The 18,258-nt window shown below is 40.5% G+C and overlaps 1 protein-coding gene across 4 annotated transcripts in view; it reads left to right on the forward strand.

Moving 5' to 3' along the window:
• LIN28B (lin-28 homolog B) overlaps positions 1-18,258 on the forward strand; it is a gene marked incomplete at both ends in the record, with an annotated part of 85,243 nt that overhangs the window by 32,658 nt on the left and 34,327 nt on the right. For all 4 annotated transcript variants that reach the window (XM_080341938.1, XM_080341940.1, XM_080341939.1 and 1 more), the window contains one exon: positions 15,931-16,115. In XM_080341938.1, coding sequence (XP_080198064.1) covers positions 15,931-16,115 — 185 coding nt within the window. The remainder of the gene's footprint in view (positions 1-15,930; positions 16,116-18,258) is intronic.

Genomic DNA, 18,258 nt, shown 5'->3' on the forward strand with positions numbered 1-18,258 from the left:
TTCTCCTAAGTTGTGTGTTGTGTTTTTTTTTTTCCTTATGTCTCTGTCCACAAGCACATTTTGCTCATAAGCACAGTGTTTACTGAGCTGACATGGTCCTGTAGATCATGTTACTTATCTGTATCTTGGAAAAGGAGGTTGTTCATCTGTCATAACTGTCCTGCGTCAGTTTTTCCCTGGGGTGTGGAAGTGCACTCTCAGCATGCTTCAAGCTCATGGTGGCTAGTCTCCTCACCAGCTGTGATTGTGTCACGGTGCCTGCTGGGTACGTTGCACACACCCTGCCAAGACTTCATGCAATACTTTATGCAGCCTCATATCCACACTTATATCCACGCTTTGATAATCATTGAGTTCTTTGATGCTGAAAAGGTGGTGCAAAAGCTTTGTCATCTTCTGCCTGCTGTGTAAGGTGGTGATCAGCTTCTGGAACTAGTGCACCACTTCTTTGTGGACACAGCCGTTAGTAGCATTATTTTTTTTAACCGTTAGAATACTAATAAAGCAGATTTATCCAGTTAAATTTGTCAGCATAGTAAGCAGAAATGGAAGTGCTCTACCACAGAACATTTTCTTAGACTATGCCTGTCTAATTAGAGACATATTTATTGCGTTATCCAAATTTGCTGGAACTTTCTTTCTGGAGCAGGCCTTAGCCTCACTTGGGTATCAATACCTTCTTTGTCTTTCAGTCAATGAAATTCTTAACTGCTCATCTATTTATGTCTTTAATCCTACATGTGTTCTATAAGAGAAACCGAGACTTTTCATTGTTCATGTTACCATCTGGCTGGGGCAGGCAGGTCTGTGGTCCCTGGCTTGTCCCTGTGCAACCCCAGGGCTCTCAGGCCTCCTCCCTCATGGCAGGAAGGGGATGCACAATCCAAATCTGAATTTTCTCCCTGTCATTGTATGGAGCCTGGATGACTCCTGACAATCAGTAGTACATCTGCTTGTTCCCTTTCTTATCTGTAGCAGTTTTGACTCTCTGCCTGAAGGTGGACATAGGTTTTGACTGAGTGAGGAAAATCTGACTCAGTGTAAAAAGTGAGTGTGTTCTCCAGCTATCCAAGGCTGGTGGAAATAGAGCACAGCATCTGCTCTGTATTGTCATCACTGATACTTATATCTTCACAGAATCACAGAATGTTAGGAATTGGAAGGGACCTCGAAAGATCATCTAGTCCAGTCCCCCTGCCGGAGCAGGAATACCTAGATGAGGTTACACAGGAAGATGCCCAGGCAGGTCTTGAATGTCTCCAGAGCAGGAGACTCCACAACCCCCCTGTGCAGCCTGTTCCAGTGCTCTGTCACCCTCTCTGAGAAAAAGTTTCTTCTCAAATTTAAGTGGAACCTTTTGTGTTCCAGTTTGTATCCATTGCCCCTTGTCCTATCATTGGTTGTCACCGAGAAGAACCTGGCTCCATCCTCATGACATTCACCCTTTATATATCTGTAAACATTAATGAGGTCACCTCTCAGTCTCCTCCAAACTAAAGAGACCCAGCTCCATCAGCCTTTCCTCAAAAGGGAGATGCTCCACTCCCTTAATCATCTTTGTTGCCCTGCACTGGACCCTCTCCAGCAGTTCCCTGTCCTCCTTGAACTGAGGGGCCCAGAACTGAACACAATATTCCAGGTGTGGTCTCACCAGGGCAGAGTGGAGGGGGAGGAGAACCTCTCTCGACCTACTAACCACCCCCCTCCTAATACACCTTAGGATGCCATTGGTCTTCTTGACCACAAGGGCACAGTGTTGGCTCATGGTCATCCTGCTGTCCACCAGGACCCCCAGGTCCCTTTCCCCTACACTGCTCTCTAACAGGTTGTTCCCCAACTTATACTGGAATCTGGGCTAGTTCCTACCCAGATGTAAGACTCTATACTTTCCCTTGGTATATTTAATTAATTTTTTTCCTGCCCAACTCTCCAGCCTGTCCATATCCCGCTGGATGGCAGCACAGCCTTCTGGCGTATTAGCCACTCCTCCCGGCTTTGTGTCATCAGCAAACTTGCTGATAGTACACTCTATTCCCTCATCCAAATCATTGATGAATATATTGAATAATACAGGCCCCAGTACTGACCCTTGAGGCACTCCACTAGATACAGGCCTCCAACTGGACTCCGCCTCATGGACCATGACTCTCTGGCTTCTTCCCTTCAGCCAGTTTGCAGTCCACCTCACTACCTGGTCGTCCAGACCACACTTCTTCAGTTTAGCTATAAAGATGCTGTGGGAGACTGTGTCAAATGCCTTACTCAAGTCAGGGTAGACCACATCCACCACTCTGCCATCATCCATCCATGTTGTTATCTGCTCATAAAAGTCAATGAGGTTGGTCAAGCACGACTTCCCTTTGGTGAAGCCATGTTGACTGCCCCTAATGACCCTCTTATGCCTGATATGCCTTGAGATGGCACCAAGGATAAGTTGTTCCATCCGTTTCCCAGGGATGGAGGTGAGGCTGACCGGTCTATAGTTACCAGGGTCCTCCTTCTTGCCGTTTTTGAAGACTGGAGTAACATTTGCTTTCCTCCAGTCCTCAGGCATCTCTCCCGTTTCCCAGGATTTGGCAAAGATGATGGGGAGCAGTCCAGCAATCTTCTCTAGTTCTGTGTTACAGTGCTTTCAGGGATCTAATTAAGGTGGAACACGAACAGCCTTTCAGGTGGGACTGCCAGTCATGCTGATGACAGTCTGCTTGCTGTTACTCTGTTCTTGGGAAGTGCTGTGGTATTTTGGGGATTGCAGATGACAGGAGTAACAGATCTTCCCTGTGTGGTGACCCTGAGGATTCACGGTATTCCTACTCAAGGTTTTCAAGTTATTTCACACACAATTTTGTCTACCATCTTCCAAGACAACATTTACCAAAAGCTGAGTCATTCCTACATGTGGATAGTTTTTCATTTTTTCCTGGTAAGTTTTACTTCACTGCATCTCCAGTTTGACTGCATATCTATAGCTATTCGTAGAAGTCTTTATGATTAAATACTAAACATACCTGTTCCCCCATAGCGTTATATGTACAAGAGAAATTTGCAGAACTTGTTACTGGCAAGTAATTTTGTCTGCTAGCAAGATCTTTCTAGCTAACCTTGTGTGACCTAGTATTTAATTTGGCCTCTAACTTATCTGTTTGATCAAGCTAACTTATGGAATTGGCTTTAAATGACATATGTGTTTGCATGGGCATGCACATACACATATATAAACTGTGATAAGGGAAACCTGAGTTTGTATAGTCGAGGAGGAGAAAACTTAGAAAATACTTAAGCTGAAGTTCCACATACAGCTGCAAGTCTAACTCCTTTTTATTTCTCTCACTTTAATTAGTACTTACTTGGTTTTATGATCACCTACTACTCCCACCAACATAATGTATTGTGCTTTCAGCTACAAATGGCTGCATCTTATATAGTAGCCAGAAAATAAATGTTGGTGTGAATATGGTAATAAGATATGTTACTGAAATTAGTGCAAATAATGAAATAATACACAGAATTTATTGTTTCCCACAGCTCGGCTGTATTTCTTGCATCTGACTGGTGTATGTTTGATTTTAGACTTTGGAGTTTTTTCTTTTAAACAGTCCGGTAAAAACAGAGCCTGGAATTTGTTTACTTCTAGTATTTAAAAACAAACAGCTCAGGGACCAGGCAACTTTTATTGGACCTGTAAAGGAGTAATATAGACGGTAGAGATTTCAGGCTGTATTCTGTTTTTCCTGAGTTTTTTGGAGGTACTGAGCTCTTAGTGTGGGGATGGTTGGCAGGCTTCACTGATGTTAGGCAGTCTGTGAGACTGGACCATTGCATTAATGCAGCAAAAAGACTGAGTGGAAACATAAATATGTTGTAGTGAAAATACTTCAATTTTATACAGTTCTGGTTTTTCTCCCATATGAAGTGTAATTTTATGAGGAGGAAAAGTCTTCAGCCAGAACTGAGAGGAATAAAACAAATACCTAGAGGACTGATTCAATGTTACTAGAGATGGGTACAATAGAAATAAACTCATCATGAGTTAAGACGTAACTACTGCAAAGCCAGTCCCTGATCTTGTGATACCTTGGCCTGGAAAGGGTGTTTGGAAGAGATGATGCTCACTCATTGTTTGTGCTCCCTTTGTCAGCCAGGATCTGTACCCCTGGCAGACAGTGGAAACCTGAGCGTGTCACCGATGCCCTGCCAAACAATGTGGTTTTAGTATTGACAGAAGGACGGGGAAGAGACTACAGCTCAAATTGTGATATTGAAAGGATATTACTGGGTGATGCAGCTAAACCTTTAAGTGTGTTTGGAAGGATTTCTCCTGCAGAATATTTGCTTGTAACTGCATCAGAACTAGTCTCCTGTCTGCATTTATTTCATAATGAGATGTGTCTGGCATGTCTGAGGTGTAACCAACCCACAAAAGCAAACAAATTCAGAGTTAACGGGCTGATACTTCTGAGTCTGCTCTCCCCTATGAGTGTTGATGAGAGCTGTGTCAGCAGATTGTAAGAGAAAGGGCTTGTCCTTAAGGAACCCCTTTGTGTCTTCCTGCTGCAGCTGGTCTGACCCTCTTTCTGGAGGCCCTGGAAAACATTTACATTCTTCAGCAGAGCATGTTAAAATTAGGGCATAAAAATGACAGATTTGATATTGGAGTCTTAAATAATATTTAAGTAGTCTTGCGTTGTGTAATCTGAGCAGAAGCCAACATTGCTGTCGTTTGATTAATGCAGTTCCATGCATGATATTCCAGTTTCACAATTCCTTCCTCAATAAGCATAACTATAGAATAAGATATTATTTTAAAATTAAAGGTTTTCAAGCATTTCTGAGTACTCCCACAAGACCTATGCTAATAGTTTTAACTAGTTTATATTTTATAGTTAAAATCCTTTGTCCTCTTCCATAAAAATCGCTTTAATATGCCTTCCATTTAGAAGGGTTTTGCCTTTAATGCCGTTTTCTCGTTTGTATCACTGTAAATTCAGTGGTGTTTCATTGAAACGTGAGATGTGTCCTTTGTAACAGAATATAGTTCATGCTTTGATAGCAGAAGTGGCTCTGAACCAACTGTGTCTGTCAGCCTTTAAAATACAGCTGTTTAGAGAACTAGTTCACAGTAAAGGGACAAATTGAATACTCTCCCAAATAATAATTGAAAGGTGCTGCTAAGTTCAAGTTACCTTTGAATCATCAACCCTATCTCCTACTGCTATTTCTAACAAATAATTTAATTTGAAGTCACCCGCTCATTTCCTGTTGTCCAGACTGTGTTAGACATTTATTACTAGTTCAGTTCTCTCTAGTACCTTAACTGTCATGTGTTTAGATGATCTGCCACTCACCTCCAAAAAAAAGTGATAAACATTTGAAGTATAAAATAACCTTTTGCTCATTCTTTCTCCAAGACTAAGATGTTCTTTTAGTCATGTATCTGAATAGCTAGTCAATATTTGTAATTCTGATAAAATTGCATCTCATTAAGATATAGCTGACTGTAAGTTGGTAGAACTGATAGGATACTAGATTATCTAGTACTAGATTTAAAAAAATAAAAAAAAATATGAGTAACTGTATAATCTGCCGTATAAGAATAGCTAGGAAGATTAACAAAAAACACAAATACTAGAGAACTTGAATCATAAGTCAGGAATGGTTAATATAGTATAAATGCTGCTGTTTAACTTTGCTTTTATAATGAAGGAAAAAAGCTTTTTTCTTTTACAGTATAGAAAATGTTGTGAAAATAACTACAACTTAAAAATAAACTAGCTCCGATATGAAATTCAGCCTATTTATCACTTTGCTTTAGGAGCAGTGACCCTTGAACCCCACCAATTTTCAGATATTCTTGTCTTACTTTGTGTGCATGGTGACTTTGATTTTAGTAAACAAATATTCTAACCAGTATTATTTTATGTTTCACTTATATACTGGCATTTTAAATAAATTGAATTTTAAAATAAATAGTAAATCTAGGTTCTGACCTCCAAATGATTTAGCAGCATTGGTTGATTTAACAAGCATTGCTTGTTGATAAGGGATGCTGCCTTGTATCATTTGTGCAGGACCTTTCACAGTGCAATGCAGGTCCCTCGTGGGAGCCAAGGACACCTGTACCACAAAAGTAAAAACAGTATTTGCCCAAAACCTTGGGAATAGTTCAAGAGAGGTTCCTGTTTACAAGATAATAGATTTTTATCTTGGGGTTGCTTAGGGCATAGTTACTCCCTGTTGGCTAAAATATCATCTGTGCTCACTTACTCCCTCACTCCCCAGCTCGCAGTAGCTTTCAAGCAGACAGTTTTCTTCTCTCTGAAGAATTAGAAGAGGTCATTGAAGCATGGAGGGGCTTTGTGCTAATGCAGCTGATGGTAGTTTTCAGAAAGCATCCTCCACAGCAGGGATCTCGGGTTTCTGAGGTGAGGTCCTGTGAGGTTGCAGTCACGGCACTGTGCTGGGCTGGCAGGCTCTGTCTCTCAGCCCAGGACCTGGGAAGGGTGGTGGTGGTGTGAGGAGAGTTCTTCAGGCTCCAGCCTATAGGTAGCTGGGACCAACCAGAGGCAGTGGTGGACTGCTAGCACAGTCCAGGTCAGGATTGGGCTGTAAACCCTTGTTCTGCTTCCAGGACTTAAGCTGCTCCCTGTACCTTCACAGCCTGGGAAGAGAGGGCAGTTCTCTTTTCTGCAGCTTTGAGAACCTGTAGCCACTTCTTTGACACAGATCAGTTTTAGCTTGAAAAGTCAGCCAGGCCATTGCCTCAACCCATTACTTGCAGGCTGCTACCCCTGGTCTTTTAGTATGGCCCAGCCCTTCCACCACCCTGTCACCTGTCCCAAGAAAAAGTCAAGTTGCTGAGTTCCAGCATGATCAAACCACTGTCCTCTCTCTTATTTTCCTCCTTCTGACCCCACAGTCCTACCTCAGCTCGCTGCTCACAAGTAAGATCTTTTCTCTCCTGGGTATGTATTAGCCTGTATCAACCGACACAACCCAGTTACCTTCTCTCCAAGCTGCAGTTCCCCTCTTGATCTGCAGAGTTGTTGGTACCTACCTGTTCTGCCACACTTCAGGAAGAAAGAAGCAGGTTGGTGTAATTGGAATGTATTTTGCCATGAGAATTGGGTGAGCTGGACTGTCTTAACAGGTTCAGGACTCTCTGTACTGCTGACTTGCCAAATCATTTGTATTAAATGCCTTTTCTCAGTGTCAGCCTAAGTCTTCTGTAGTTGCCCACAGTGTACGCTGTTCTTCTGTTTACTGATGAGACGTGAACTACTCAATTTTCTCATATAAAACTGGGATGCAGAAAGGCGGATGAACCACTTTCTCAGTATTTTCCTGGTACTATTTTTCACTACTGATGTCCAATTTAAAGGTTAAGGGCAGCTTCCCAGAGATGGATGTTAAGGGTCTGCAGTAAGAAAACATGACTTTTGGGCCACTTTTATGCAGGGGAAGGGAAAGGTGCATGTGCAGAGAGAGATCCCACTACACCTGAATTAGCAGAGCACAATCTGGGCCTAATTTCCTTTTAATTACATGCAGTCTCTTGAGATGATGGCATGTGATGAGGGAGGTGGATAGGAAAGCTTTATATAGCTGAAACATCTCCTGGCATAGGGGATTGTCATTCCCACACATGGAGATGTATAGAGTAGCACAGAAATGAAGCATATAGACATCACAGGGCTGGTGTGGAAAGTAGAGGTGCTGCAGTTGCTTCTGAACCTGTGGTTAACGACACTAGAAAGGTGTTGCAAATCTGGAGGAAACTGTGGTTTAGGTGAAATAACTCTACCATCAAGACTGTGCTTTCTACTGGAGTACATTTTCAGTTCTTGAAAAACGCAGCAAGCTGTGTGGGTTGTACATTGCGCCTTCCTGTGCTCTTGTGCTTCCATCTGTGTTCATGGGACAATCTACACTGAAATCAGCTAGTTTTTAGATTTCTTAGGGGAGAACTGTGTTCTAGTATATTCAGCGTGTTTTTCAAAATGAGTGAAACGCAGCCATATACTGGTTTCTGTCCTCACCATTAAACTCATGGTAGAGATGCCAGACAGGAGAGAGTTCAGCCACATTCGTCATGCAAGTTTCAATGCACTTGTATCCCTTGTGGGAGAAATGAGAGAAACAGATTCACTCATGGATTTTCTGGTGGCCTGCAGTTTGTTGTTTTTTTTTCTTTGCCAGAAGCCCGCGGGAGAGGGGAAGGTCTGAGACTCTGCATGGCACCTTTTTCCAGGTCATAAAAGAGCTGCAAGAATGGCTTGTTTTGATCTCTGCCTGGGAGCTTTGGGTTTTTAACAGAAAGGAGGCTTGAAAAATACGCCATGTAGGAGGACGCTATAAAAGTATGAAGCTCACTGTTGTCATAAATTTTTCAGTGGAAGAGGTACACTGTACCCACAGCCTAGCCATGCTGGTTTTCTCTTCCACTGGGACATTTTGCACTTCACTAAAATGAACTGAATGTCAGGGTGCCCTAGAGAGCCTGTTCATCTGCTCCTCTGGTCCTTGTCTCATGAAATAAAAACAAAATAGCGCCTCCTCTCAATGAAAACAGAAAGAGGATAATCTTCCCTGTTTAATGACTGGCTAAAAGGTCGTGTCTATTTGTTCCAGATTTTTGTAGAAAGAACCTTTGGGTTTCTGCAAAACTGTGTTACATTAAACAAGAGCGTTTATAGCAGGAAATGGGGGCATTTTCAGCTGCATTCTCCTGAGGGTGGAATAGCTCAGTGGTGAGTGAAGGAAGGGAAGGGTCTCCATCCTGGGGGCACCTGTGGGGCTCCCAGAGGCGGTGTGGTTGGCTGATAGTGAGGGAGCTTGGAGGTGTTTGACCATTGAGAGACTGTCAAGAGAAGATGCTGCTTCTCAATGGATGGACTTCAGAGGGTATTATAAACTGTCTGGGATTAACAGCGTGGTTTCAGGAGGTCACTGAGGCACTGTAAGCGGTGAGTTGGCAAGGTGCTGCACAGGACAGCCTTACCTGCTATGGCTGCATGCTCGCGTAGGCTGCTTTTGAGGTGTGCCCTTATTTTTTGACTGCGTAGAACTGATTCAAGGAGCAAAACCACAGCAGAAAACGTGACAATACCAAGAAAAGGTAAACGGTTTTCTTCCTGAGTCAATATGAGACTGAGCCAGGGGAAGAGGAACGGTCCTTTTGCATTGACTGAACTGAGTCCTAAAACTGTATGTTGTGCCTAGCATGACTGATGAGGAAATATTTAAACTAAGAAATGGGAGAAAAGGCTGGCTTAATTTTCAGGCCTGGTATTACAGCACAGAAAAAGGAAAATTGGGAGAAGGAGAATTGCACATTCAGTAACACAAATGGTATATGCAAAAGAAGGGTGAAAACTAGTAGTAGAAAACTAGTTGTGTAGGTGCTACACTAGCAAAAAAATAGTATAGCGAGAGAAAGAGGGTGAGGTCAGAGAGGAGAAGCAAATGAGATGTATGTTATCCAGGCTTATTTCATTAGTATACAAAACTAGAACAGCTGGTGTAACCAGATACATAGGCAGTGGAAACACAGTCAAATAGCATTTGTGGCCTGAACACAAATACTGAAAATTATGCAGCAAATTGGTAAGGTATCATGAATGAGGTAGAACCATGTAAAGAAACAAACGGTAGCATCGACACAGCAGAATCTGGCCAAAATCACTTTGAGAAGGCATTACGAAAGACCTGTAGTAGGCCTCTAGCTTAGGATTTATATACAGACAATATAATACCAATATTATGAGAGAGGAATACTAGTAGGAATAGTAACATTGTAGGTAGGCTGTGTAGTAGGCTAGATCCATATTTAAGCATAAATGATATAATGATATGATACTTCTGTACATGACACTCAATAGCTTTCTTATCAAAAAAGTAATTCAAAATAGAAGTTGTGTTATTTAAAACTTGGAAGGAATTGCTGACCTTATAGTAAACCCGATCCTTTAAAAAATGAAGACAAAACATGAACTGGGTTAATTTGTTTGGAGTTAAATGGGATCAATAATAGATTTTTTTAAGGTGAACATTTGTTGAATTAGAACTGGTTGGTTAATGTAGGTGAGCTGAAGTGCTGGAGGTTTGAATGGAGAAAAGGTTTATCTTGAATCCCAAATAAAGGAAAAGGAGGATTGTGGGAAATTACTTAATCCTTCTAGCAGGGAATCTTCTCCTGGGAGGGATATTGGTAGGAAAAAGTAATGTGAAAGGAAGGAGGAGCAGATTATGAACGGAAGTCACTTCCTGGAAGTTTTGGTGGAACAGGAACTGAAAATACTAAACTGAGTTAGAATTTCATTTAAGTTCTTAGGAGTTAAAGCAGTTAGTGAAAGTTTCTTTAGACGTATAAATAAATTGAGAAAGAATAAAATCTTCTTTTGTATAGGGAGGGTGACTTTGAATTAGAGAGAATCTTTTGTTCAGACGGTAAATAAATACCATTGCACCCTTCTCAGAAGAGTAACGGTGTTGGGACAGCGACAAGATGATGAATGGGAACAAGGATATGAACATGACTATGGTCGAGGTGGAGATTCAAGACAAACAAATTCCAAGTAAATAAGGATGTGAAATTGCAGTGTACCAACTGCATTGCAGTAACTGCCTACATACCAGTTCTTTCCCTACTGTAAAGTTATGTGCAGTAGCTCACCCTGTCTGATTAAACGTTGTTTACATGTAGCGTACATAGCTTGTGTTTGCCTAAGAACTGAAGTGAACCTCTTTCGGAAACAGAGTGGTATATAGCTTTATTTTTAAGTAAGTACGTTGAGCTTTAAAAAATATTTATAATACTGTAGATCTTTCATTTTTACATAAGATATTAAAGAACACATTCTGATCTCAGAAGTTGCCTTTTCCACTGTGTATGCCTTGGAGCTTGTTGAACCTTTCTGTGAACAGATTTAGCTCGCTGGAAAAACAAAAATCTATCCCTGCTTCCTCTTCTTCTTATCCTTCCCCCCCACCTTTTTAAACTGAGTTTGTTTCCTGTCAGATTAGTGAGTTAAATTGGCTTATGGTGAGGACCCAGAAGTGCCAGATTTGGTGCGAGATAAGCCTCTAGGAGCAGGAAAAAGCCCTTGAGGTCAGTGGGAGCAATGGCGAGTTGTCTGGTGGGCCCAGCCTTCGAAGTCTGCATTAGTGCAGCAGAGCTACATGTTGCTCTCAGAGGGGCTGTTGTTCAGCGTAGTAGATTTTTTGTTTGTTTAAAATATATGATCTTCACACATCTCCTCATATGACCTTTTGGTGGGCAGCAGAAGTCTTTGCAGCAGGACTTGTATGTGTAACTGATTTTATTTTGCAGCGCTTCCTGTAACATTTGCAGTGTACAACAGTTAAATTCTGGGTTTGACCTAATGTGGATAGGAGCACTACTATAGATCCAGTGTAAATTGCTTTACTTCTGTGTCCTCTTACTCTGTACTCTTGCTTTACTCAAAGGTTGCTGGCTCTTGATGCAACCGTACAAGGTTGTTTTGGAGAGAATTTCTTACGATCTTCAGTGCGACTGGGCTTCAGGATATGCTTTCCTTCATGTCTGGATTTAATTGTAGATAATTTTGGAGGGAAAACCGTTTTCTTTTGGGAAACCCGGCATACTGGTGGCATCTGGTCATTGTACCGGGCAATCAATCAATCACTAGATAAAAAGGGGCAGAAATGAGAGATACAGAAAATAAACGATCTAAGCAGAATGCCACCAAATAACTTTTTCCCCCCCTCTCTAAAGAATTTAATGTCTGCGACAGCACTTTGCAGTCACAACTAGAAATTGCAAAGAAGTTGTGAGGAGGCGCTTACTGGACACTGTTCTCCCTTCCCTCCCCACATGTTAATAAAAGTTATGCACACGTATCAGAGGCAATCAGGCCCCTGTAATGAGCCTTAATTCCAAACTTCCTTTCTTTTGTAGAGCCTGGTGCGAGCTGTAAGCGCTCCCTGACACTGCCCAGGAAATGGTACTTTTCTTTGGGACCATCTTGCTAATGCAGTTTATATTTGTTATGTTTTGATTTTTGTTTTGTAGTAGGAAATGCTTTCCAAGAAACTGGGATTGTGGGTTTTTCCACTCTTAGTTTTTGTTTTTGCTAATACTCTTATGAAATTTCCAGCATTTTGGACCAAGCTGATGCTTGTGACAGAGATGTGTGAGACTTTACATTATAGGCTAAAATACCAAGAAATAATAGGGTACCTATAAAAAATAGAAATGGTCCTGTCTAGTTTAAAAAAGAAAAAAGCTCTTGTCTGAAATCACTGTATTGACTGCTGGTAAAAAATAACAGCAAAGTCTCTGACAGCTGAAAGAGAGAGAAAGGAGGAAAAGCATGTTGCTTTTAAGGTTTTCCCTTTGTTCATTGGCAGTGTGCCCATACACCCCATTCAGGGCTCTAGAAATGGTTCAGTGACTTGAAACTCTCTCTGCTTTTAGTTTTGTGGGGTTTATTTGTTTAAGTAATGTGAGGAAAATACTGAGCTAGGTCTCTCAACATTAAATTATCAACATTACTGACATTTTTTTGTCCAACTCCTCAGACACATTAAGAGGAATTCAGGGTTTAGATTTGTTTTGCTGGTTTCCAAATGCCATTTTTTCACTATGGCTTTGAATTGTTATTGTGCCCTCAGAGAATCTCACCATACGCTGGCTGACAGTATGGTAGTATACAGTTACACAATAAGTCAGGCGACACCAAATCCATCTATAGCATTGAAAAGCTGTTAAGGTGTATTCAAGGAGAGTGCTGTGCAGGTCATTTGGAGTGGGGTTTTTTTCAACATTTTCTGTTGTTAAAAGTGCCTGAAAAAACAGACATGCAAAAAATGTACACTTGCATAATATGTGATTTATGAAAGCGTAATTGTTCCATTACTTTGGCTGTTAAATATATTTTAAAATCCTTCTTGTAAATATAGTGTTTTGTTTGAAAATAAAAGTTCTGTTGCTAAAAGTGAAATGAGAAAAATAAAAACATTTCAGAGTACTAATAATGCCTTGGTTTAAGTTGCTTTTTAAGTACTTCTTTATTTTGAAGTACACATAATGTTATGTGCGTATCAGATGTCAACCATTTGATGTTTGTTTTATAACTCGGAAAGGAAAAACACATAAGACTTGCAGAGACTTAACTATACCTTCATGAAGGTGTAACTAAACACAAAGACAGAAGTGTCCATGCCTGAGAAATATGGGCTCATGTTTACCTGCTTGAGGTTCCCCTTGCGATTAGCACTCATTTGTGTTGTCATGATTATCTGGTTTAGAACTATATGTTTGAGTTTGGGACAAAATATATGTTGTTCAGGTCTTTAAACAAGATTTTCCCTGGTAGCTGCTGAAGACTGAAGAGGTGTGGGTGGACCTGGAGATGGATTCACGCCACAGGCAGAATGAGCTATTTCAGTTGATGTGATCGTGTCTTTTTTGGGGCATATTATGAACTTGGATGTTTCTTCATTGTGACAAAAATTCCCGTATTGCTATGCAGACATTGCAAAGTGGAGGGCTTGCTTGAAATAATACTGCCTTCCTGGGTGGTTTGTTTCATTGGTTTATGTAGAATTTCTGTCTTCCAGTTGTATTAGTGGGAAAATTTGTGTATTTTCTTCTTCATACCATATATTCTAATTTCAAAAAACAGCCAAGCTTATGAAATATTATATATTTATTCTTTCATCTGTATGCCCCTCTTCCATACTGTGTCCCCCCCGCGCGCCCTTTTTAAATACTGCTCAACCTCTCACCTAGAAAATCAGCTGTTTGTCTCATGCTTCACACTGTTAGAACGTTTGGTGGAAGAGGCCATGTGTATGAGAGCTGCCCGAATGGATAAGCAAAACAAGCCTTTGTCCTAACCAGTGGAGCTATGTTCTTGCTTAATTTTGGCAGCTGGAAAAATTAGGAGCAACTAAGCCCCTCAGTCAGACTGGCATTGGTGTGTCTTGTTGCATTAGGAATGGTTGCTGCTGGGTAGACTGTGAGAACTCACCTCGCACAGTACTTGGGATGTTTGGAAGCAAAAGTGTGTGTGATTTTACATGGTTTCATTAAAATAAATATTCCAAATTATTTTATAATTTTTAACTTAGTTTGTTAGTGTTGTGGGAAATGGACTTTGCAGTGGTGTCTCTCTTTAGAAAGACAGGCAGAAGTCACACAGGTTCCCCAAGGTAACTCTACTGCAGAACAAGGAACTGGGATCCTTCTTTTCCAGTCTCACCAGGTGTGATTCAGCTCTGGATTAAGATATCTGAATCACAGAAAACTCTAGGTTGGAAGGGGCCTCTCGAGATCATCTAGTCCAACCTTTTGCTGAAAACAGGGCCTTGGATTAGGTTATTCAGTGCTCTGTTAAACTGAGTCTTAGCTATTTTTAGTGAAGTGAAGTATACTACTTTTCTGGGCTTCACTGTTTAATTCTTCTCATAGTGAGCAACATCTCCTTGTGTCTGGATGGAGTTTCCCCTGAAGCATTTGGGCCTGTTGGCCTCCTTGTCCTGCTCTCTGAGCATCCTTGTGAAGAGACCAACTCCCTCTTTGCATGTCAACTATGAACTCTCTAGGTGTCAGGTCTTGTGCTCTGCTACAATAGTGTCTTGTTGCTGCAGACCTCCCAATACCCATAACATGAATACAAGGAGCCCATGTCAGGGATTGTCATCTGGTTTGAACATGTTCTCTAGTTGTACTTGTGGGGTAGTAGATATGATTTACAAAGGCAAGTGTCACTCGGCTCTTTTTGAATTGTAATTGAGTGGGATGGCACCTGCAGTGAAATTTTCTTCTTGAACTCCATGATTTGGCCAAGTGAAGGCTGGAGAACGAAGAAAGAATAAGTCAGGGTACATTTTTCTCTTTGCTATGAAGAGGTCATGAGCAAAGTAAGAAAACATGTTTTATAACTCTCCTGCAAAAACTACAAGTGTTTGGAAATTGATGGATTTTGTAATCTTCTCTGTCTCTGAGTCCAACTGATCTCATTCATATAATGTGTAAAGTAAACATGTAGTGCAAGTAGTGTCTACTGTTGTATCTTTTTTCCAAAAAAACTTGTCTCACTTTACTTGAAAATCATTTAAGTTTGATTCATCAGATTTGTCCTGGGATGCAGACTTACTATTGTACATAATTTATTAGGAATTGAGATGTAACTTTTCATTGCGTCAAAATCACTGGTGAGCTCCTTTTGACTTCGGCATGTCCAAGATTTGCTGCTACAGTGTAATATCAAAAGATTTATCAGTATTTTTTTCACTCACTCTGATGATAATAGTTTCCTTTTCTGTGAATGAAAATACAAATCCATACATAAATCATTCTAACTAGGTAAGATTTTTGGGTTAGTGAACAGAAATTTAGCAGCTTACAAGGGATATTTGAATTGCCCATTTCAGTGGACTTGTTCAGAGTGCCTTCCTCCTGCCCTCAAGCTCATTGTATCTTTGATTCACTTTCAGAGCAGCAGAGCCACGTCCAAGATACAAGGAATACGAATTATGATAATTTTGATCATAAGGAAATTATCTCTGAAGTGAACATTTACCCTCCTTCTATTTTGTTTTAAAAGCCTTTTTAGTTCCCAGTGCCTGTTACAAAGGATTTTTAAGAATACAGCATTTTCTCCACTTCTTACATCTCCAGCATTCATCACAGAAAAGGAAAATGTTATTTCATTTTTGTTGATATTGAAAATAGGTTCCTATTACTTGTTTAGGTTGAATAGTGTTTTCAGTGTATCCAGGACTATAATTTGTAGTATCGTCTGCTATAGCTCACACAGCGGAAATTGTTATTAAACCTGTATGTGTTCCAGGACGGTAGACAGGATAATTTTTCCTGTTGATTATTAATGTAAATACTGTTTTTAAGGCAATGGTAACCAAGAGTGTTTTTCCTATTTACAGAGCAAGCTTTACATGGAAGGATTTAGAAGCCTAAAAGAAGGAGAACCAGTGGAATTTACTTTTAAGAAATCTTCCAAAGGCCTTGAATCAATACGGGTAACAGGCCCTGGTGGGAGCCCCTGTTTAGGAAGTGAAAGACGACCCAAAGGGAAGACAGTACAAAAAAGAAAACCAAAGGGAGATAGGTAATTACCTTATTTTGCTATTCCCCCTTTATTTTCTTCTCAAGTTTTTCTTGAAATTGTGTTTTGAGCATTTATTCATTTGTGAAATGAAACCCTTCTATGTAAATTTGGCTTTTATGTGTAGCCTAATAATTTAATTAAATGCATTAAGATGTATCAATACAACTACATAAATCACCTGCTTGGTTGGTTTTACTTAAGGAGGTTTTATTGAACTAGAGGGAAACTGCAAATGAATGTAATACTATTTTGAAAATACTGCTGTTAGATTGAGAAGAGAGGTCAGTCTGAATACAGGTGAAATAACATCATGTTTAGGTGAGAATTGTACATCCTAAAGAGACTATTGTGTGCAGTGGGGTTTTAAACTGTGCATCAGTAGTTTTATACAGAGGGAAGTGTAGGTGGTGCAGTCAGGGTTGAGATGTACATAATTTGATTAATTATAGTCTTACGTAGTGAACAGAGTATCAGGTGTTTCCAGAAGTTTTAATGCCTGGTGGTCTGAAGAAGTGTTGTAACAATATTTTATAAATTTCAGATTAGTTTTGAGAGCTGCACTTCTCATAAGTGCAGCAGACGGACTTTAACTGTTTCACTTTATTTTCTGCCTCTGGCTTGAAGTTCTGTAATCCTCTTCACTTTGAAGCCACCTACACCTAGTTCCACAAGGACAGCCTTCCTGCCCAAAAGTTCTTGTGTTTAGGTGAATTTCCCATTTTTGACTCACAGTATTGCCCAGCCCAGTAGCTGTAAGGACTGAGATTAAGTGGAATCATACCATTTGTGAAAGATCTTAGTAGGAACATCCAAACAGCGAAGTTTTGCCTACAGTATTTGATGTATGGCATGGCTGAGAGTTGACACTCTTCTGCTGCAGATTCTGAAGCAGAGTAGCTTGGGAAAGAGGGGCTCACCTGGAAAGGCAGTGTAGTCCAGCCTCCAGAAACAGGGGATCAGGAGCCTTTGCTGGCTGCAGATGAACTCCACTTGTCCCCACCTCTGTTAAAAGGCTTCCTTCCTGCCCCCCTACCCCCTTTTTTAATTAAGGACTGGAGACAACATGATAGTTGTCCCTCTTTCACCTTCTTTGTAAAAGCTAGAGGCCATGAACAAAATTTATTGCTGCTGTAACAGATCAGAGTCCATAACCACAACAAGGAGAGACTTTGTAAGCTGGACAAAGCTTTCTTTTTGATTGCTCACCATATCTGGCCTTTCAGAGTTGTGTTGCATGCAATGGCTTTGAATTTTTTTTTCTTCCCCCTCTAAGCTAGGCTTCCAAGATAGTTCTTATTTAAACTGTTGGTATTCAGTGGACTGTAATTACTGATCTAGTTTAGGATATTAGCATTACCATTGTTATTCATGTTTCATACTACAGCAACAAATAAAGGCCGCAGCCATGCAGTCACGATACTGTTGCACATATATATGAAAGAAGACAGTGCTTGCTTCAAAACCCTTGAAATGTAAATGGCAGGTTGCAAGTAGACCAGGAAAAACTACATACTGAAAGAGACAGGGATTTGAACAAATGTAGATCTCTGTAGTGCACAGCATAGTCAATGCAGAGGAAGCAGTACTTTCAGAGAGCAATTAGTCTTATCCCAGGGAAGCATCTAGAATATGGGGGATGAATCTTATCTTATGGCTGTTTCTCTTCAGGAGCTACAAAGGGAGCCTAGTTCCAATGCTGTAGATATTTCCCTTACAGGGCTCTGAAGTTAGGTGAGATTAATCCTGCTTTCAATGATGTTTTCTCATAGCTAAAGCATAGAAAAAATTGAACAGATACACCCTGAAAAACAATGCAGAGGGATGATCCAGGAGACAATGTACTTAATGTTGACTTGGCTTTAAAGAAGGAAAAATTCAAAATTAAGTTGAAATTATTTGAATATGAAAACATGGGCAAAACCACCTACCCGCTTCTGTCTCAAAATTCTTATGCTTAAGTCATAAGACACCAAAAAAATCTGAAATTTGAAATGTCTGAAATGGTATTGATATTACAGTTTGGTGAGGAGCAGTGTCTTTGCTCAAAGGAAGATTATTTTTGATTGAATGCCTAGCCAATTTAAAAAGTGCATCTCCAACATGTTTCTTGAAGATTGCTGTTGTACTTTGAGAACTGCCTCCA

Source organism: Nesoenas mayeri, assembly GCF_963082525.1.
Source record: "Nesoenas mayeri genome assembly, chromosome: 3".
In the NCBI taxonomy this organism is placed as follows: Eukaryota; Metazoa; Chordata; class Aves; order Columbiformes; family Columbidae; genus Nesoenas; species Nesoenas mayeri.